The sequence below is a fragment of the Pongo pygmaeus genome, chromosome 9 (assembly GCF_028885625.2).
Source record: "Pongo pygmaeus isolate AG05252 chromosome 9, NHGRI_mPonPyg2-v2.0_pri, whole genome shotgun sequence".
Lineage (NCBI taxonomy): Eukaryota > Metazoa > Chordata > Mammalia > Primates > Hominidae > Pongo > Pongo pygmaeus.
This window is the reverse complement of record NC_072382.2, coordinates 34,367,440-34,389,666: the sequence shown is the minus strand read 5'-3', so window position 1 is coordinate 34,389,666 and position 22,227 is coordinate 34,367,440. Positions and strand designations below refer to the sequence as shown.

General features: G+C 36.7%; 1 protein-coding gene across 7 annotated transcripts in view; it reads left to right on the top strand.

Moving 5' to 3' along the window:
* The window catches only part of QSER1 (glutamine and serine rich 1), an 81,066-nt gene that overhangs the window by 43,897 nt on the left and 14,942 nt on the right, over positions 1–22,227 (top strand). For all 7 annotated transcript variants that reach the window (XM_054441609.2, XM_054441608.2, XM_054441607.2 and 4 more), the window contains 4 exons: positions 10,907–11,229; positions 12,320–12,436; positions 13,012–13,145; positions 14,876–15,093. In XM_054441609.2, coding sequence (XP_054297584.2) covers positions 10,907–11,229; positions 12,320–12,436; positions 13,012–13,145; positions 14,876–15,093 — 792 coding nt within the window. The remainder of the gene's footprint in view (positions 1–10,906; positions 11,230–12,319; positions 12,437–13,011; positions 13,146–14,875; positions 15,094–22,227) is intronic.

Below are 22,227 nucleotides of genomic sequence, written 5' to 3'. Positions count from 1 at the left end.
GTCTTAGATTCAAAGACATTACTACCATGGATGTGTCTAATCCTAACATGGTTTTATAACGTCTCACCCAGTTCAGAGTGCTTTGCAATTGCTATTATATTCCCTCTTACATTCCCAGAATAAACCTTTTGAAATCTCTTTTCTAAAACATGAGTCTAAAACTAGTTTCTTCCAGAGATATGTTATCTCATTTTTAGTTAAAATCGTCATCATAAACCCAATCCTTACTATTAGGTCTTTGAAGTTCTCTTATCACCATCCCTGTTGCCTCATCTGAAAAAAGCTATCATTTGTCACTTGGACTATTGCAACTGATTACTCATTACAGACTTTTCTTTTTTTTCTTTTTTTATTATTTTAAGAGACAGAGTCTTGCTCTGTCACCCAGGCTGGAGTACAGTGGTGTGATCTTGGCACACTGAAGCCTCAAACTCCTGGGCCCAGGCAATCTTCCTTCCTCAGCCTCCTGAGCAACTGGGACTATAGGCACATGCCACCATGCCTGGCTAATTTTTTTTTAATCTGGTGTAGAGATGGGATCTTGCTGTATTGCCCAGGCTGGTCTTGAACTCCTGGCCTCAAGCAGTCCTCCCACCTTGGCCTCCCAAAGTGCTGTGATTATAGGCATGAGCCACTGCGCCTGGCCTAGAATTTTTTCTCGCCAGTCTCTATGCCAGTCCATCCTCCACATTGTCAACAGATTCATCTTTATAAAAAAGGAAAGCTGATTGTTACTTCTATTTCAAAACACCTCTGTGCTTCATGGGAAAAATAAAGATTATATGTAAAAATTCCTTTTCCCATGTTTTACTCTCTTTCCACTGTCCCTCTGCTGTGACAATTGAATTTTTCATTGTTTCTTGGATGTCTGTCCCCCTACTACAGTTGTGAACCTTTGAACACATTTTTCTCTGTGTAGACTACTCTCTTCTCCAGTTTTTAGTCTAGAAGATACTTATTGATCTTTAAAGACTATTTTCAAAGTCATGTTGTAGACATTATTCCAGACAGAATTAGTGCTCCTATCCTTTGAATTCCCACAGCCCTTAAATGTCAATGAAAGCATTTACTTTTGTGTTTTAATGTGTTCATTTACATTTGTGTATTTCATTAGAAAGTGAGTTCCTTCAAGCTAGTGAAGGGTTATGGTTGAGAATTTAGGCTTTAGAGTTAAATCACCTTGGGTTCAAATTCTAGAATCATAGCGCTGTGACTTTAGGGCACGTTCCTCATCTGTAAAATGGGACATGGTGATACAGTCAGTATATAGTAACCTCTCAGGTTTTTGAGAGGACTCAGGGACATAAAGAATGTCATGCATAACCTGAGTCATTAATTGTAGTTATTATACTGCATTCATCTTTGTATTTGCAAGACCTGAAGTGTAGCAGGTACTCAAATAATGAGTGAGGGTATGTAAAAGAAAAGTAGAACATTGAGGTGATTGTGAGTTAAAGTTAAGTAGCCAGGTTTTGATTTTAATTTTGTGAGTAGAATTCTGACTTTTGCACATAGGTTGCACAGTCCCAAACAGTTTAAATGAAGTCACAGAGATATATGATGAGCCTGTGGTACTCCACATTTCACAGTTCCGTGGTAAATAACTTAAAAGTGAGTATATCTTCCACTGATGCTGGTTTCCAAATACTTGTAATATTTTCTGGAACATAGGCTTGCTGTTAGTTTTTTGTGGACTGCTGTAGCCATTCTGAGCATATGAAGATGTCTTTAGTTGCAGCTGTTTCCTCCTGTTTTTTGACTTTAAATTATTCAGATGCCCAAAGGGCATATTCCTTGCTCTAAAATAATAAAGTTTTCTAGTAAAGTTTGTGATAAAATAATTATAAAGTAAGAATTATTTACATATTTACTTGCAATATAGGAGTTGTATTAAGAAAAAAAGAAAAACTAATGGAACTGTATCTTGTAGCAACATAAACTAAATCCTGGGCTCTTTTAGGCAAGATGGTACACAGTTGTCTAACACTCTGAATTCTATATTTGCATTAAAAAGACCAATGGAATATAAAAACCCATCCCTAGTTTTGAATCCTGAAACTAGGGATGGGTGCTATTTTCACCATTCCTTACTCCTTTCAGATTGAATTAAAGTGTAGTATAAAACTAGTTTTTGCACTACTAAAATGTTTCTGAATCTGTATCAAGTAATTTACTATTATCAAGTCAGTGGAAGTAGAATGTTAGAGATATACAGTCTAGTTACAATTTGATTTCATTCAAAGTGACTGGTATATTTTTTCAAAATGAAGGCCAAACTGACGAACAGTACTCAACCCCTACTTCTCAGGCAGCCATGGGTATGCAGAACAAACTGTTAAGGACACAAGTGACAGGCACCCAGATCTCAAGAATGTAATGAAACCAAAATTGGTGTTTCCCTTCAGTTTTGTTTGCATCTCTGGATAAAATGGACTTGGCTGAAATGTGTTGAAAGCTTAAAAAAAAAGTGTGTAATACCACCGTCAGTTTTCTGGGCTCCTTGAAGATCTTTTAAAACTTAAAATTTGGGTTTTAATTTTTTTTTTAAGGTGTGTTTTAGTTCTTTGTCTCTGAAATTTATTTGGCATTCTGGGATGTTCTGGGTCTTTGTATATTGAGTAATTTTGGATTTTATCTTGGACATTTTGAGTACTGTATTGTAAAACTGTAGGTTCTATTAACATCCTCTGGAGAATATTGATTTATTTTGTTCTGTTTTAGCAGGCAGTCAGACCATAAGTTCTGTCTTACTTTTTGTGAATGGCGTTTCCAGTGTCAGTTCTGTTTTCAAGGCTTTCGCTTTGCTGTTGTAGGTCTGTTTTAGCAGTTAGCCTAGAACTTGGGTGGGTGGTAGACTGTGTTGTAGTTCAGATCTCAAAGCCTTTCTTTTGCTAGTTTTGGTCTATCTTACACTTGTGCATCCTAGGTATGAAACGCTGATTTGTGTGGGTCCATACATAGAATGAGAGGGTCCCATTCTCCAGCTCCCTTTTCCCTGGGATTTTCCCCACACTGTCCAGATCCCAGGGTCTCTTTGCCTAGTGTGTTGCCTAGAAGACTGAGATTTTTTTTTTTCTTTTTTTTGAGATTTATCTTCCCATGCTTTGACATAATTCTCTGCAACTGGGGCCCTTGGGGCAATGCAGTGAAAGAAATGAAGGAACAGGGATTCTCCCTATTCTCTTGACACCTTAGGGGCCTTGTTTCTAGGTTCCTTTTGCCAGCAAGACAAGCGTTCTGTTAGGATTTTAGATTTCTGATTCATTATTACTGCATTTCAGCTCTGTGACTTGGGCCTCTCTCTGGACAGAGTTGGGAACAAAAAAGAGAAAAAAGAAACAGATTTTCCCCTTACTGTTAGCCTTGCCCAAGGCTTCTTTACCCATTCCTCTGGCCAGAAAGGTAGGGTTTTTCTTGAAGTTTTGTTGCTTTTGTGTTCTACAGTTTTGCTTAGGGACTATCATGATCCCTGCTTGGTCATGACAGATTATTTTAATCTGTTGAAAGATTTAACTTGCTAGTATTTTATTTGAGATTTTTACACTTAGATTCATAAGTGAGATTAGCTTATAGTATTTTTTGTCTTAATCTGACTCACTTTTGTATTCAGGATTATGTTGGTCATACAAATTAAACTGGGAAATTTTTTCTGTTCATCTAAGCTTTGAAAGTTTATCATACATAATAGGGATTTGATAAAACTTTCTAAGAATAGATCTAACTAACTATCTTTCCAGTTTTTCTTGAGGTCGCTTGGTCTGTCTAGGTCAATTTAAGAAAGTTACATTTTCTAGGAAAGTCATTCATTTAGATTGTAAACTTTGTTGTTGTAAAGTTGTCCATAGTAATCCTTAAGTTTTAGTCTCTTCTACCTCTGTAGTTATACCCTCTTTCTTCCTCTAAATGATTATTTGCATTTTTTCCTTGTCAGTCTGTGAAAGGTTTTTGCCTAATAAATGTTTCTTTTTAAAGATCCAAACTACTTTTATTTTTTTGCTCCTGTTATTTTTTACTTTTTTTTCTTAATGTCTGGATTTATCTTAATTCTTTTGCCCTTTATTCCTTGGGTATAATTTGATAATCTCTTTCTGGCTTCTTGAGTTTAATACTTAGTTTATTTTTGTACTTTCTGTCTAATGAATGGCATTTAAGCTGTCAGTTTTCTTCTTTGCACCACACTTTGACCATATCTCATGGTTTCAGTTTATAATGCTCTCACTTTCTTTTCGAACTGGTTTATTATTTCAGTTTTGATTTCCTTTTTAGCCCAGGATTTATGAAGAATGGTCAGGGGTTCTTTGTCTGTTTCCTAGTAGTTTTTGTTTTAATCATTAATTTGACTCTTTTGTATTGTGTTCAGGGAATATGTTGACATTTTGAAATTTATGGAAATTTTGTTAGTTTGGTAAATGGTCCATTTTTATAGATACTCCAGTTTTTATAAATACTAAGTACTAATAGATTTCATTAATAGTGTTCAAATCCTTTATATCTTTTTTATTTAATAAATGATATTAGGTTATTTAAGATAATGTTTACATATGTGTATATTTTGGAGATAAATGACATATATGGAATTTGGCTTAAAATAGCCCAGCAAATATAAAAGGGAGTGATGGATAGATTAAACAGATGAACCAAAATGTTTGTGCTTGTTACAGCTGGGTTATAGTAGGGTTTGTATTCTCTACTTTTGTGTAGTCTAAAATTTTATAATAATAAAAAGTTTTAAAACTCCTCTCTACCCTTATTTGTTTTTAGATTGCTTGATCTGTTGATTCCTGAGAAAGGTGTGTTAAAGTTTCCCATTATGTTATATTATTTTTCTAATACTGTTTACTTGATATTTTGAACCCATGTAATTCGTGCATAAAATTTTACTACAGTTAAATTTCCTTTTATCATAATAAAATCTCTCTTTTTCCCACTTAATGATTTCTGTTTTTAATATTGTCATACTAATGTTGTTATTAGCATTTTTTTAGTATTTTTCCATATCTGTGTTTTCTTTTGGAACATTTTTGTGAAATAACAACCCACATGTGAAAATTAAACATGCATAAAGAAAAATACAAAACAAAACTTCCACAGATTTGAAAATGCAGACATTATTCAAGCTGTATTCCCTGGGTACAGTGCAGCCATTCTAGAAAGAACAAAGAAAGGAACAAAGAAAAACTCACCCTTCCAAATAACTCTTGGCTTAAAAAGGAAACCAAAACTGAAATGACAAACTAATTGGAATGGACAGTGGAGCATTGTATGCTGAAACTAATAGGATGTGGCCAGAGTGTGGTGTGAAGAAGCAAATTTATAGTGTTAAATGTCATTCATTGGAAAGTAAGAAAGTATCTAAATTAATTGAGTATTAAATTAAACCCACTCAACCTCTAGAGCAAATCACTAACTGACTTGGATGGTAATCACTTCCTTACTTAATATAATTTTACCATCTATGTATGCATCTCTAAAGACTATACTTTTTAGCTGGGGAAACATAGTGAGAGCCTATCTCTACAAAAAAACAAAAAAACAGTTAGGTGGGCATGTTGGCATGTGCCTGTCGTCCTAGCTAATGGGGAGCCTGAGGCAGGAGTATCACATGAGCCCAGGAGTTTGAGGGGGCAGTGAGCTGGGATCACACCATTGCACTCCAGCCTGGGTGACAGAGCTAGATGCTATCTCTTAAAAAAACAAAACAAAACTATTGTTTGGTTTGTTTTAAAACTTCCTATAAAGGGCATATAAATATTGATGAACTTTCCCTCTACTAGAAGTTATACATTCTTTTTTAAAAAAAAATTTGCTTTTTTCATAGAAATTTTCAAACATATACAAAAGTACAGAGATTGGCATAATGAAACCCAATTCTGGGGGCATCATCCATTTCAATAATCATTATGTGGTCCGTCTTGGTTTATTCATACCTTTATCTAGGTGCCCACTCCCTGATTATTTTGATGAAATATTTCTTTTCTTTTCCTGGTTACAATAGAAATTACAACATGCACTTTTAGCTTCTCCAAATCTGTCAGTATCTTCCTTTTTCTGGATAATACAGATTTTTGAACACTGGAGCTCCATTTAATCCCCTCCTGACATAAATGTTATTGTTACTACATATTTAATTCTATCATCATTAATAGTCTTTTAAATAGTCATTTGTTTACATTTTACTTATATATTTCCCAGTTTACCCTTCATTCATTCTTGTACCTCATAGCTTCTCCTTGGGATTATCTGACTAAAGCAGACTAAATACTAAAATACCTTTAGTATTTCCTTTTCTCAGAGTCTGCTGCAGCATCTCTGTTTTTGTTCACAGATAACTATGTGACTTGTTTTGACATATAACTTAGAAAGTATTTGTAGAAGTCAGTGACATTGCTATAACAAAGTCACTTTTATTCCTTAATTTACCCATTATTTATATGAACACGGTTTCTAAGTTTTTATATCAATAAAAGTGAAGGACAGATAAAATTGGTTGTAAAATCTATCTCAATAAGTACCATCCATGGATCCATGTATGAATAATTTTTAAGTGCCATGTCCAACAGAAGCATGATTTTTACATTTAATACTTGTCAAAATGTGAAAAGGTATTAATTTGGATCAACTATGCAATTGTATAATGTTAGAAATGTTTAACATTTTGAGCCTTCAGTTACAAGACAAATTAGTTTCCATTTATATACATATTTTTGTGACAGAAAAGTATGACAGTGTAACTATAGCATTATAGAAATTTGTTAGGATAAAATAACACAGTATGGGCTCCTAACATGATTAGAATATTCATCTGTATTTCCTCAACAGGCCTTTTCCCTTGAGTGGGAAATGTATACATATATGAGGATAGCTTTAATTTGGGACAAGAACAGGTAGGCTGGCTGATAGCAACAAGGAGGTCTTTATTTGTCAAGCACTTTAGTTCATGGATTTCCCCTGCCAGTCTGCATTTCCATTTTTTCTGTGTTGGAAGTCTGGATTTGCCTCAGGCCCTGCTTTGGTTTTCTCTCAGCTCCTCCACCACTCTAGGCAAGTAGAATTCACTTTCTTCAGAGTACAGCTTTTGCATTTTAGCCTATGGTCAAACACCCCTTCTACCTACAGCTCAGTACAATTAAGGGGATCACTGGCCTTCCCTTTTTTTTTTCTTTTTTTGATAGGGAGTCTTGCTCTGTCACCCAGACTGGAGTGCAGTGGTGCAATCTCGGCTCACTGCAACCTCCGCCTCCCAGGTTCAAGCGATTCTCTCCTGCCTCACCCTCCCGAGTAGCTCTGATTACAGGCCCCTGCCATCACACCTGGCTAATTTTTGTATTTTAGTGGACACGGGGTTTTACCATGCTGGCCAGGCTGGTCTCGAACTCCTGACCTCAAGTGATCTGCCCACCTAGGCCTCCCAAAGTGCTGGGATTACAGGCATGAGCCACTGTGCCCGGCCTGGCTTTCCCATTTTTATTTACTTATTGTTGTATATGTGATTATTTTAGTTCATCACTATTATTCAGACTTACCACTGGAGTTTTACATGTTATTTATATTTGGTCCTCAGCCCAAAGTTCCTCTATCAGCTCTGGTATTTGAAATATTTTTTAATAGTTTTATTGAATTATAATTCATATACAATAACATCCACCCATTTAAAGTGTACAGTTCAGTGGTTCATAGACTTGTGCAACATTTGCATCATTCAAAGAGAAACCCTGTATCCATTAAGGAGTCCATTCCCATACCCACACCCAACTATAGGCAACCACAAATCTTTCTCTCTCTGTAGATTTGCGTATTTGGGATGTTTCATGTAAAGGGAATCCTATAATAAGTGACCTTCTGTAACTGGCTTCTTTCATTTAGCATAATGTTTTCAGGGTTTATCTATGTTGTAGCATGTATCAGTATCTGATTCCTTTTTATTCCCTAATAATATGGATATACCACAATTTTTATATTCAATTATCCATTGATAGAGTTTTGGCTATTATGAATAAATCTGTAAACATTCATTTACAAATTTTTGTATGGATGTTTATTATCTCTAGGGTACACATCCAGAAGTGGAATTCCTCAATCATATATCTGCATGGTTAATAGAGGAATGGCCAAACTATTTTCCAATGTGGCTGTGCCATTTTACGTTTTCATCAGTGATGTATAAGGATTCCATTCATTCCACTTTCTTGCTCACATTTGTTAATGTCTGCATTTTTAATTATAACCATAAACTATTCTTTCTCTATTGAATGGTTCTGGCACCTTTTTTGAAAATCATTTGCTCGTAAGTATAGGAGTTTCTTTCTGAACTTTCATTCTATTCCATTGATTTGTATCTATGTATGTCTGTGTCAGTATCACAGTCTGTATTTCTATAGCTTTATGGTAAGTTTTGAAATTGAGAAATGTCAGTCTGCCAACTTTGTTCTTTTTTCAAGATCATTTTGTCTATTCTGGGTCCCTTTCACTTCCATATGAATTTTAGGAACAATTTGTCAATTTTTGTAAAAAATGAAGCTCTGATTTTTATAGGAATTGGGTTGATTCCATAGGTCAGTTTGGGGAACACTGCTATCTTAACAGTGTTGCGTCTTCTCATCCATGAACATGGGATGTTTTTCCAGTAATACAGATCTTCTATGATTTCTTTGAACACTGTTTTTATAGTTTTTACAATGTAAGTTTGCAGTTCTTTTGTTAAATTTATTACTAAATATTACTTTTGATGCTATTAGAAATGGAATTGTGTTCTTAATTTCATTTTTGGGTTGTTCACTGCAAATGTGTAGAAATACATGTGATTTTTATATATTGGTCTTGTACCCTGCAATCTTGCTGAACTCATTTTTTAGTTCTAATAGTTTTTCGGTGTATTCCTTGGGATTTTTTTTTTTTGAGACAGAATTTCGCTCTTGTTGCCCGGGATGGAGTATAGTGGTGAGATCGTGGCTCACTGCAACCTCCGCCTCCCAGATTCAAGCAATTCTCTTGCCTCAGCCTCCCAAGTTGCTGGGATTGCAGGTGTGTGCCACCATGCCTGGCTAATTTTTTTGTATTTTTAGTAGAGACGGGGTTTCACCATGTTGGCCAGGCTGGTCTCAAACTCCTGACCTCAGGTCATCCACCTGCCTCGGCCTCCCAAAGTGCTGGGATTACAGGCGTGAGCCACCACGCCCAGGCCTTGGGATTTTCTACATACAAGATCATATCATCTGTAAATATAGCTTTGCTTCTTCAGATATCCTTCTTAGGAGGAAAGCATACAGTTTGCACCACTAAGTATGTTGTTAGTTACTGATTTTTTCTAAATGTTCTCTGTAAAGTTGAGGAAATTCCCAGGTTGTTGAATGTTTTTATCATAAAAGGGCATTACATTTTGTCAGATGCTTTTTCTTCACCTACTGAGATGATCCTGTGCTCCTATGCTGTTTTCTGTTAACATAGTGTATTACATTGATTTTCAGGTATTAAACTAACTTTGCATTCCTAAGATAAATCCCACGTGGTCATATTGTATGATTCTTTTGTATGTTGGTGGATTTGCTAGTATTTCATTGTGGGTTTTTGTATTTATATACTAAGGGATATTAGTCCATAGTTTTCTCATGCTGTTTTTGTCTGGTTTTGGTATTGGAATAATACTGGCCTCCCAGAATGAGTTGGGAAGTGTTTCCTCCTATTGTTTGGAGTTTATAAAAGATTGATATCTTCTTTAATTGTTGATAGAATTATCTAGTGAAGCCATATGGGCCTATGCTTTTCTTTGTGGGATGTTTTAAAATTACTTTTTTTTTTTTTTTACTTTGTATTGGGGCATTCAGATTTTCTATTTCTTCCCGAGTTTTTTTTTTTTTTTTTTTTTTTTTTTTCTTGAGACAGAGTCTCTTTTGCCCACGCTGTAGTGCAGTGGCACAGTCTTGGCTCACTGCAACCTCTGCCTCCCGGGTTCAAGCGATTCTCCTGCCTCACCCTCCTGAGTAGTGGGGATTAAAGGCACGCACCACCACGCCCAGCTAATTTTTGTATTTTTAGTAGAGACAGGGTTTCACCATGTTGGTCAGGCTGGTCTCAAACTCCTGACCTCGTGATCTGCCCGCCTTGGCCTCCCAAAGTGCTGGGATTACAGGTGTGAGCCACCGTGCCTGGCCCCAATCTTTTTTAGTATTTTGTGTCTTTCTAGGAATTTGTCCATTTCATCTAAGTTATTTAATTTGTTGGCATACAGTTTTTCATAGTATTACTTTATAATCATTTTAATTTTGATAGCTTCTAGTGCTGTTTCAGAATGTTTTGGGGTTTTTTTTTTTCCCACATGTATTTGGTTTTTCATCTTCTACGAAGAGTCACAGTTTTGGTTGGCCGACCCTTCCTTATCTTCTATCACTTTCATGTCTTTATTTTTATTATTATTATTTTTTTTAAGTAGGGTCTTGTTCTGTCACCCAGGCTGGAGTGCAGTGGCACCATCATAGCTCACTGTAACCCTTGAACTCCTGGGCCCAAGCAATTTTCACATCTCATCCTCCTGATTAGCTGAGACTACAGGCACACAACACTATGCTCGGCTAATTTTTTATTTTTTTTAATAGGGATGGGACTACAGGTGTGAGCCACTGTACCCAGCCTCTTCTTTTAAAAATAATTTTGCTCTACTTACATGGAATTGGCAGTGGGAGGATAGGTAGATAGTTGCAGGTTTGCAGTCTACTTGTCATCCAGACTTAATTCTCACATCTTTGATTCTTGGAAATTGACATCTATTGTCTAATTTCTTCCTGTGGTTTTGTTTCAACCAGTTTGATTACAAAATAATCAAGTCTTTCTTTTTAAACTGTTTTGAGTTTTACACAAAACAAGTGTTTAAATATTTGTAATACTGATTTGCATTTGCCTGGTTTTGTTTCAGAAGCCCTACAGGTGGCAACTACTAGCCCAACTGCCAATACAACTGGTACTGCTACTACTTCCTCAACCACTACGGGTGCAGTTAAGCAAGAACCTCTCCACTCTACTTCATATGCAGTAAATATTCTGGAAAATATAAGCTCTTCAGAATCCTCAAAGCCCATTGAACTTGATGGTCTTCCTTCAGACCAGTTTGCAAAAGGACAGGACGCTGTTGCCATAGAAGGTTTTACAGATGAGGAGGACACAGAAAGCGGAGGAGAAGGCCAATACAGAGAGCGTGATGAATTTGTGGTAAAGATAGAAGACATAGAGACTTTCAAGGTGATGTCAGTGTTCACCAGTGTAAAGGTCATAGTTTAGTTAGTGTGCCTGTGATAGCCTTCGTTATGACTTCAATAGCATGCATCTACTTTGAATTATGGGAAGTTTTATGCGTTATAAGTGTTTGATAAAATCAAAATATTAAGAGTAGATGTCAGATATCATTGAAGATAATTTTAACTTTAACTTAGTTGTATGTATTTCGGTACAAATGTAGTCAGTTGCATTTCAGTATTAGTAATTACAGTAGTTTTAAAATGTTGACTTTTTTCAAGGTTCCCAATTCATTATTAGTAGTTTGGAGAAAATCGTTATTTATATAATTTAAAAGTTTAAACAAAAATAACAGAGGACTATCACGTAAAAGTAGAATTAGATTTAATTTCATAATTTCAAGTTGTATAACCATGAAGAGAATGTAATAATTTTATGTAAGAAAGTTTTAGCTGTGTTTAAAATAACATATTTTGGGGTTTCTGTTTGCTTGCTTTGCTTTTGCCTTTTTATGTATTTTTTTAAATAGAGATGGGATCATGCTATGTTGACCAGGTTGGTCTCAAACTCTTGGCCTCAAGCAGTCCTCCCATCTTGGCCTCCCAAAGTGCTGGGATTACAGGCATGAGCCACTGCATACAGCCACTTTTGCCTTTTTAAAAAACATTGGAATGACATTAAAAAGTGCAGTGAAGAATATAACATTCAAGTGTCTGCATTCTTACTATTCACAATTAACTACTAATATTTTAACGTATTTGTTTATGGTCTTTTAAGATATGTATATATACATAGTTACAAAATTGCATGTGTAACATAGGACACTGTCATTAGCAGAAAACTTTCCAATAGTTTTAGCTGCACAAATGGGTAATGGGCTACTTTGTGTGCTAATGAACTCCCTATTTCTGGAATAATTTAAGCAGAGACTGAATAACCTAACCAGCTTATAAGAATTATTGCAGAATATCAGATAGAGAGGTAAAATAAAAGGTTGAGCTAGGGTAGGCCTTTCAGATTCCTTTCATCTCTAATATTCTAAGATCTAAAATATGTTGCTGTGTTTTGTAAGTATCATTAATTCTGGTTATTACAGGAGGCTTTAAAAACAGGAAAAGAACCTCCAGCTATTTGGAAAGTACAAAAAGCTTTATTACAGAAATTTGTTCCTGAAATTCGAGATGGTCAAAGAGAATTTGCTGCTACAAATAGTGTAAGTAAAATGCATGTTTACATTAGCCTTATTTTAACAGTGGTCCTGAAAAAAACAATGATTTAAATTTAGAAGTATTTTATAGTGAATATTTTTGATATAAAATAGCATATAATTTGAACTAGAATATTGATGCTCTTTGATAGTCTAATATAAAAATAGTCATTTGTTAAATATCAGCTATTTAAAATTAAATGACCTTGTACTATTATTTAACTTTTTTTTTTAATAAAGGAAAGGGATTAATGTTAGCCTATGAAGAGTTCAGATGGACTCAGAGGCTCCTTTATATTGATTATTCTACTAGTCAAATATCCTGATTTACCAGAAGACTGATGGAAGTTATTCTGTCATACTTAATGTAGCTGGAAGTAAGAATATGCCAAATGAGATTGCTTGTACATATGAAATCAGTAATGAGCCTGGGATCAGTTTTTTAGAGGGTAAAATTAGCCTGGCCAGAGCTGCATTTTAGAAAACTTGAAGGTTGGCTATGGGATAGTCAATTGAACCAACAAAATACCATTTATATATAGATTGTACAATTATGTAACTCAAAGTGTTTGCTTCCTCAGTATCTTGGATATTTTGGAGATGCAAAGAGTAAATACAAAAGAATATATGTGAAGTTCATTGAAAATGCAAACAAGAAGGAATATGTCAGAGTGTGTTCTAAAAAGCCAAGAAATAAACCTTCACAAGCTATCAGGTATTTGTTTTCTTAGGTGATATATTTGTGCATATATATAGGTGTATTATTGATGATACCAATGTACAAAGGAGCATATCAATTAAATAGATTTTTTTTATTATACACAAGCCAAAAAATTTCAGTGCCTGATGAAATAAGTGATTCTTTTGAAGGCATGAGATGGGCACTGTAAAGCTCATGGCTATCTGTGGTGGGTGGGTGCCCTTTTCTTTTCCCTAAGTCCTTTTGGTGTCACCCCAGTATTGTGAAAAAAAATTGTAGAGGCAAAAAGTTTGAGTGCAGCTTTATGTGACCTAGAGAAGACAACTTTCCTGAAGCTCCCTTTTTCATCTATAAAATGTAAATAATAATGAAGTAACTTAAATTTAAAATAATTTTTGAGAAAAAAACTATAAGAACTCTACATTACTGTACAAGTGCACATAGTAGAATTATTATTGTGTATTAATGTGACTCTGGGTTGTCTGGAGCATGAATCTGGAAGATAACTGACTTGACCCTGTGGTCTGTATGAGAAGCAGGTATGACCCTAGATGTTCTTACTCTAGTGCCAAGTAGGTCCAGTTTCATTAATATTCCCGCCTACTGGAAGCAGCTTACTGTATTTTTATGATGGAATTTTATCCACTCAAATCTTCAGACCTGGCAGAGAGCAAATCTTTTTTATTTGAGACAGGGTCTCACCCTGTCACTAAGGCTGCAGTGTAGTGGCATGATCACGGCACTGCAGCCTCGACCTCCTGGGCTCAGGTGATCCTCCTGCCTCAACCTCCCAAGTAGCTGGGACTACAGGTGCGCACCACTGTGCCCAGCTAATTTTTATAGGGATGGGATTTTACCATGTTGCTCAGGCTGGTCTTGAACTCTTGGGCTCAAGCAGTTTGCCTGCCTCAGCCTCCCAAAATGCTGGGATTACAGGCATGAGCCACCACACCCAGCTGACATGGAGCAAATCTTGAGGGACTCTAGGACAGATGCATTTGGGTTTTTCTTTTTTTTTTTTTTCTTTTTTTTTTTTTTGAGAGAGAGTCTTGCTCTGTCACTCAGGCTGGGGTGCAGTGGTGTGATCTTGGCTCACTGCAACCTCCACCTCCCGGGTTCAAGTGATTCTCCTGCCTCAGCCTCCCAAGTAGCTGGGACTACAGGCACGTGCCACCACTCCCAGCTGGTTTTGTAATTTTAGTAGAGATGGGGTTTCACTATGTTGGCCAGGCTGGTCTCAAACTCCTGACCTCAGGTGATCCACCCACCTCGGCCTCCCAAAGTGCTAGGATTACAGGCATGAGCCACCGCGCCGCATTTGGGTTTCTACATCAAAACCTGACACCACCAGAGCCTGTGAGAGTTTCTTAGGGTCAGAGCTAGATATGGCAATTACGGTTATAACATTCATTACCTTCCTAAGTCCACTGATCATCTGTTGTACAGCCTCATAGCCTCTGGGAAATAAGTCCATAAATCAAGGAGGGCAATGAAGAAGTAGAAATAAGGACTGAACTTAAAGTCTCTTAATAACTGAATATTGAATGCTTCTGGTGAAAAGAATGTATTTTAAGAAAATTTTATGGGAATCACCATTGAGATGTATAGGACTTGGACTGTATATTTTGAAGGTATTGGTGAGAGTAATTAGATAATCTTCTCCTGTGATTCTCTTTTATTTTTCTATTTTATTTTAGTTTAACAAGATTTCAGTGTGTTAATGAAGTTTGTTTATAACATTGCAGAACTGTTCAAGCTAAGCCAAGTAGTAGCAGTAAAACTTCTGATCCTCTAGCATCAAAAACTACAACTACAAAAGCCCCTTCCGTGAAACCCAAAGTTAAACAGCCAAAAGTAAAGGCTGAGCCACCACCAAAGAAACGGAAAAAATGGAAAGAAGAATTTTCATCATCCCAATCTGACTCATCTCCTGAGATCCATACTAGTAGCAGTGATGATGAGGGTGAGTTTTCCGTGAAATGGCTACCCTGATAACTTTAGATTATCTACATGAGTGGTGAGGAGCAGGATGCTGACAATTCAAAATGTATTTACTTTTCAGGGAATTTATCTACCTAATAAATTCTGTTTAGGTTTTCATGAAAGTAAGTTCACATTCCCTGAACATACCAACTGAAGCACAGTTGGCCCACACATGCAGCCTTATAAATAGAAAAGGCAGAACTTACCTTAGTAATGCCAGTTATCTCAACTCTGGATAAGATGGAGTTTAGATCAGATGATTACTAACAATCATCTAGTTCTAAACTTTTTTTTTTTTTGAGACAAGGTTTCATTCTGTCGCCCAGGCTGAAGTGCAATGGCATGATCCTAGCTCACTGCAGCCTCGAACACCTGGGCTCGTGACTCTCTTACCTCAGCCTCCAAAGTAGCTGGGACTATAGGTGTGCACCACCATGCCCAGCTAATGTTTCTTTTTAAGAGATGGGCTCTTGCTTTGTCACCCAGGATGGTCTCAAACTCCTGGGCTTAAGCAGTCCTCCTGCCTTAGCCTCCCAAAGTGCTGGGATTACGGGCATGAGCCACTGCGCCCCACCTAGTATAAACATTTGAGTCTAAGTTTATGCTAGAAGAAAAAAATAACTAAGCCTAGGAAAGAGGCACTCAAATTATAATATAGTAATATATTTAATAACATATACCACTACATTATTTAATAAATGCATACTACTATATATCTGCCACTAGCTAATCATGTACCTGTGACTAAGGATATCCTCTCTTAGTTTTCTTTTTTATAAAATGTAAAGGTTGAAATAATCTGTTATCAAACTTCTTGACCTTAGAACCATTTTACATTCTTAAAAATTATTGAGGATCCTAAAATGCATTTATGTAAGTGTATCTATTGATATTTACTATATGAGAAATTAAAACTGAGATAGTGTAATACATAAGAATATACCAGCACACAAAGCATGGTGTGCAAGATATGTAAGAAATTTCAGGTGGTTTAGTAGTCTAGTACAGAGGTTGCCAAATGTCTTGCAGACTGAATCTGACCCTCAGCCTGTTTTTATAGTTTTATTGGAACACAGCCGCATAGATTCATTTGCTTATTTCCATACAGTTGCTTTCCCACTACAGTGGCAGATTTGAGTAGTTCTACAGAGACCATATGACAAAATCTAAAATATTTACCTATAGCCCTTTACAGAAAAAGGTTGCTGGCTCCTATTTTTCTAGAACATAAAATTGAATATAAGAAAAGAGGAAGGGATGATGAAAGACCTTGTATGCCATAATAAAGCTAAGAAGCTTGTGATCCTGTAAACAAATGAAAGTCCTTAGAGGGATTTATAAAGGGGAAACAATATGGTAAAATTTGAATTTGAATTACAAGACATAATTCAGGCATAAATTGAGTCTGAACCTAAGTAGTGGCAGCAGGGATGGAGATGAGGGGACAGTTTTGAGATATTCAGGATGTAATCTTGGCAGAACTTGAATGGTGAATTAGTTGTTGGGGCTATGGTTAAAGTTGATGTCCAGGATGGTTTCTGACATTACAAGTATCATTGCTTGAGAGATTATCTTAGAAATTATCTGATTAGAAATAGAACCATAATAAAAAAGAATTCTTCAGTGCTGGTCTACTTTAAATTTACTGTTTTTATTTTTTATTTTTTTATTTTTTGAGTCAAGGTCTACTCTGTTGTCTAGGCTGGACTGCAGTGGTGCGCTCATGACTCACTGTAGCCTCGACCTCCCAGGCTCAAGTTATCCTCCCACCTCAGCCTCCTGAGTAGCTGGGACTACAGGTGGGCACCACCACACCCAGCTAATTTTTAAATTTTTATCTTTGTAGACGCAGGGTCTCACTGTGTTGCCCAGGCCGATCTCAAACTCCTGGGCTCAAGCAATCCTCCCACTTTGGCCTCCCAAAGTGCTGGGATTATAGGCATAAGCCACTGTGCCCAGTCTAAATGTACTGTTTTTAAATGCTATTTGTGGGCAAGTGCAGTGGTGCACATCTATACTCCCAGCTACTTGGGAGGCTCAGGAGAAAGGATTGCTTGATCCCAGGAGTTCAAGGCCAACCTAGACAACATAGCGAGACCCCATCGCTTAAAAAAAAATAATAAATAATAAAGCTATTTGTAAATGGTTGTTTAGAAATATATACATCAGGCTGGGCATGGTGGCTCATGCCTGCAATCCCAGCACTTTGGGAAGCTGAGGAGGGTGGATCGCCTGATGTCAGGAGTTCGAGACCAGACTGGCCAACACGGTGAAACCCTGTCTCTACTAAAAATACAAAAAATTAGCCAGGTGTGGTGGCAGGCACCTGTAATCCCAGCTACTCAGGAGGCTGAGGCAGGAGAATCACTTGAACCCAGGAGGCGAAGGTTTCAGTAAGCCAAGATTGCGCTATTGCACTCTAGCCTTGGGCAACAAGAGCGAAACTCCATCTCAAAAAAAAGAAAACAGAAAAAGAAAAGAAATATATACATCAGAATATGTAAGGAAATTCAGTGCCTTGAATATGCATAGAAGGCATTAGACATAATTTTTGCAGTTAACAGTCTTGCCTACTGCTTAGAATCAAAACATTTGGTTCTGAATTTGCTCTCAGTTATAGTTTCTTCAAATGACAAGATAACATTTTCTTCCCTTGGTAATTTGAGTGACCACTAGGTGTCACTAATAGTTAAGCAAACATTTTTAGGCCTTTTTTATTCCTTGCTTTACATTCTCAGGCTAAAGAATGTATTTAGTTCTCTTAAGAAGTCAAATATTGATAATAAACATATATTCATAGGCTGGTGATTTTCAGACTCTTTGTTTCAGGACTCCAATGGAATCTTCAAACACATTGAGGATTCCAGATTCTTTGGTTTATGTGTGCTAAATCTATTGATATTTACTAAATACCAATTCAAAGTTTTAAAATATTTATTTAAAATGAACCCATTACTTATTTATGTGAGGTGTTTTTTTTTAAAACAACTATACTTTTCAAAACTAACAGTATTTAGTGAGATGACTGCTTATCTGCTTCTACATTCAGTTTGTTATTATATGTTATTTTGGCTAAAGTATCAAGAATATCCGTACTTAACTGAGAAAGCAATGGAAATACTCCTCCTGTATGTAGTTAGGAAAAGGAGGAGGATTTCAGTTGCCTTCTCAGATACTTATAGATACTCCTGATACTGACAAGTAGTAGTTTCTTGAGTTTTCATGCTATTACATTAAAATCTATTGGTTTGTCTTAACTTTACATATCTCTCATCCACGCATGGTTTTATAACGTTCATTGGTCATGTGAACATATTAGTTAGCTCAGTGATATAGATCTTCCAATAATTAATTTTTTTCACACTTTAAAACACTGTGGTTAAATATAAATTTGCCTTTTTAACCATTTTTAAGTGTACAATTTATTAGCATTATTTACATTCACACTGTTGTATAACCCTCACCTCTATTTCCAAAACTTTTATCATCCCAAACAGAAACTGTAACCATTAAGCAACAACTACTTATTCTCTTTTTCCTCCAGCTACTGGTAACCTCTAATCTGTTTTTCCTCTAGCTACTGGTAACCTCTAACCTATTTTTTGTATTTGTGATTTTGCCTGTTCTAAATATCTCATATAGGTGGAATTATACAATATTTTTCCTTTTGTGTCTGGCTTCTTTCACTTAGCAAAATGTTTTCTAGGTTCATCCATGTAAAAGCATATATCATAACTTCATTCCTTTTTATGGCTAAGTAATATTCCATTGTATGTTTATACCACATTTTATTGATGGTATTTGGGTTATTTGCTCCTTTTGGCTAACTGAATAATTGGTGTAATGAACATTGGCATACAAGTATCTAAGTTCCTATTTTCAATTTTGGAGGCATATACCTGAAGCAGAATTGTTACTATTGTCACATAATAATCCTATGTTTAGCCTTTAGAGGAACCATCAAACTGTTTTCCACATGGTTACACCATTTTATATTCCCACCAGGAAAGCATGACGGTTCCAATTTTTCCACATCCTTTGCTAACACTTGTTATTTTCTGTTTGTGTGTGCATCTTTTTAAAGTCATCCTAGCAAGTGTGAAGTGGTATCTCATTGTGGTTTCAATTTGAATTTTTCTAGTGACTAATGATGTTGAGCATTTTTTCCATGTCCTGAGCATTTTTTCCATGTTCTTATTGTATATCTTCTTTGGAGAAATGTCTGTTCAGATCCATTGCCCATTTTAAACTGAGATATTTGTTTTTTTGTTGTTAAGTTGTAGGAGTTTTTAAATATATTCTGGATATTAAACCCTTAATCAGATACATAATTTGAAAATGTTTCCTCCCATTTTCTAGGTTGTCTTTTTCACTTTCTTGATAATATCCTTTGATGCACAAAAGTTTTAAATTTGGATGAAGCCCAGTTTACTTATTTTTTCTTTTGTTACTCAGCTTTTGTTCACATAGAATCCATTGACAAATCCAAGGACATATTTACTCCTACATTTTCTTCTAAGAGTTTTATGGTTCTGGCTCTTAAGGTCAGATATTTCATTTTACACTATCAAGAAATAGTACTCATCAATTCTATGAATGATCTCATTAATGAAGTCTTTACAAATTGAGAAGCTGAAACTCACAGTGGGGATAGAAGATGTCCAGAATTCTAATTTTCACTTGAAATCTCAAATTTTATCATTGGCAACAAATACTGTCAGTTGTTTTCCTTGAATGAGCAGATTCTCTTAATTTATTTTTAAGAATAAATTAAGGTCTGCCAAATACCCAAGTCTGGATAGGCATAGTGTATCTGTCAGTCATTCTTTCAAATAAAAATGGTGTTTTCTTGGGGGAAAGAATAGCTAGTTTATCTTGTAACTCACACAACTGTATGGGTGCTCCTCCTGGTCATACCCATTATACTTATGCAGAAGTGCTTTATGTGCACCTGTTATTTCATCACACAGAATATTAAAAAGACATCTGATATTCAAGAGTAGAAATTTCATAAAATTAATAATTTTTACTTCTTCATCAAGGACTATTATTTTTTATTTTATCTTTTTTTGAGACAAGGTCTCACTCTGTCACCCAGGCTGGAGTGCAGTGGTACAATCAAGGCTCACTGCAACCTCAATATCCCAGGCTCAGGTGATCCTCTCACCTCAGCCTCCTGGGTATCTGGGACTACAGGCGCTAATTTTTTGTATTTTTTAGTAGAGACAAGGTTTTTCCATGTTGCCCAGGCTCTGTTTGTTTGTTTGTTTGTTTGTTTGTTTGAGACGGAGTCTCACACTATCATCCAGGCTGGAGTGCAGTGGCGCGATCTCGGCTCACTGCACCGCCTCCCAGGTTCAAGCGATTCTCCTGCCTCAGCCTCCCGAGTAGCTGGGATTACAGGCGCCCACCATCATGCCTGGCTAATTTTTTGTATTTTTAGTAGAGATGGGGTTTCACTATGTTGGCCAGGCTGGTCTTGAATGCTTGACTTCGTGATCCACCCGCCTCGGCCTCCCAAAATGCTGGGATTACATGCATGAGCCACCGCATCCGGCCTTGCCCAGGCTCTTTTTAAATTTTGTATATTTAGAGACAGGTCTAACTCTGTCACCTAGGCTGGAGTGCATGGTGCAATCATAATTCACTGTAACCTTAAACTTCTGGCACAAGCAATCTTCTCACCTCGGTCCCCAAGTAGCTAGGACTGACTACAGGTATGCACCACCATGCCCAGCTAATTTTAAAGTTTTTTGTAGAGACTGGGTCTTACTATGTTGCCCAGGCTAGTTTTAAACTCCTGGCCTCAAGCCATTGTCCTGCTTCAGCCTTCCAGAGTGCTGGGATTATAGGCATGAGTCACCGCACCCGGCCCTAAGACTATTCTGGTTGTTAATTAAGAGATGGAGTCTTATTCAATCACCAGCAGGAGTAGAGTGGCACCTTTTTAGCTCACTGCAGCCTTGAACTCCTGGGCTCAAACAATCCTCCTACCTCAGGCTCCCAAGCAGCTAGTACTACAGGTGCATGCCACCACACCTAGCTAACTTAAAATTTTTTTTTATAGAGACAGGATCTCACTATATTGCCTGGGCTGGTCTTGAACTCCTGACCTCAAGCGATCTTCCCACTTTGGCCTCCCAAAGTGCTGGTATTACAGGTGTGAGCCACCATGCCCAGCCCCTAGGACTATTCCTAAGTGAAACTTTTTCCCCCTCCGAATACGTGGTAGTGACATGACAAACTCATGCAAAGTATATTACTGTTAGTACAGTTTGTTGTCATTGCCTTGATTCGTGGTAAGGCACCATCAATTTTACCCAGTGGTAGTTTTGCAAATGGCAATGCAGTGAAGAAAGTACATAGTATCTTAATATTATCATGAAAACAGTTTTGATATCAGAGACCACCAAAAGGGTCTCGGGGTCCCCCCTGGGGTCCATGGACTGTACTTTAACAGCTGCTGTTTAAAATACATACACCTACTATAGGCCAGGCACGGTGGCTTACAGCTAATCTCAGCACTTTCAGAGGCTGAGACAGGAGGATCACTTGAGGCTGAGAGTTCAAGACCGGCCTGGGCAACACAGTGAAACCCTATCTCTAAGAAAAAATAAAATAAAATAAAATAAAAATATATATATACACACACACACACATAAACACACACTATGTACCCACAACATTAAAAATATTTTAAAAACTGCTATTTAAGGGTGTGACTTGATTATATATTTGAATACAAAAAGTCAAAATTGAAACAAACTTTTTTTTTTTGGATAGAGTCTTGCGATATTGACCAGGCTGGTCTTGAACTCCCAGGCTCAAACAATCCTCACACCTCACCCTCCCAAGTAGCTGGGACTACAGGTGTGCACCACTGCACCCAACAAGTTAATGTCATACTTCTTCCCATTGGATTTGAATGAAATTTTCTCTGTGCACAGGCTGTGTTTACATTAAAATGATTATTTTCTTTTTTTCTTTTTCTTTATGAGACAGGGTCTTTACTCTGTTTCCCATGCTTGAGTGCAGTGGCACAGTCACAGTTCTCTGCAGTCTCAACCTCCGGGACTCAAGCAATCCTCCCGCCTCAGCCTCTTGAGTAGCTGGG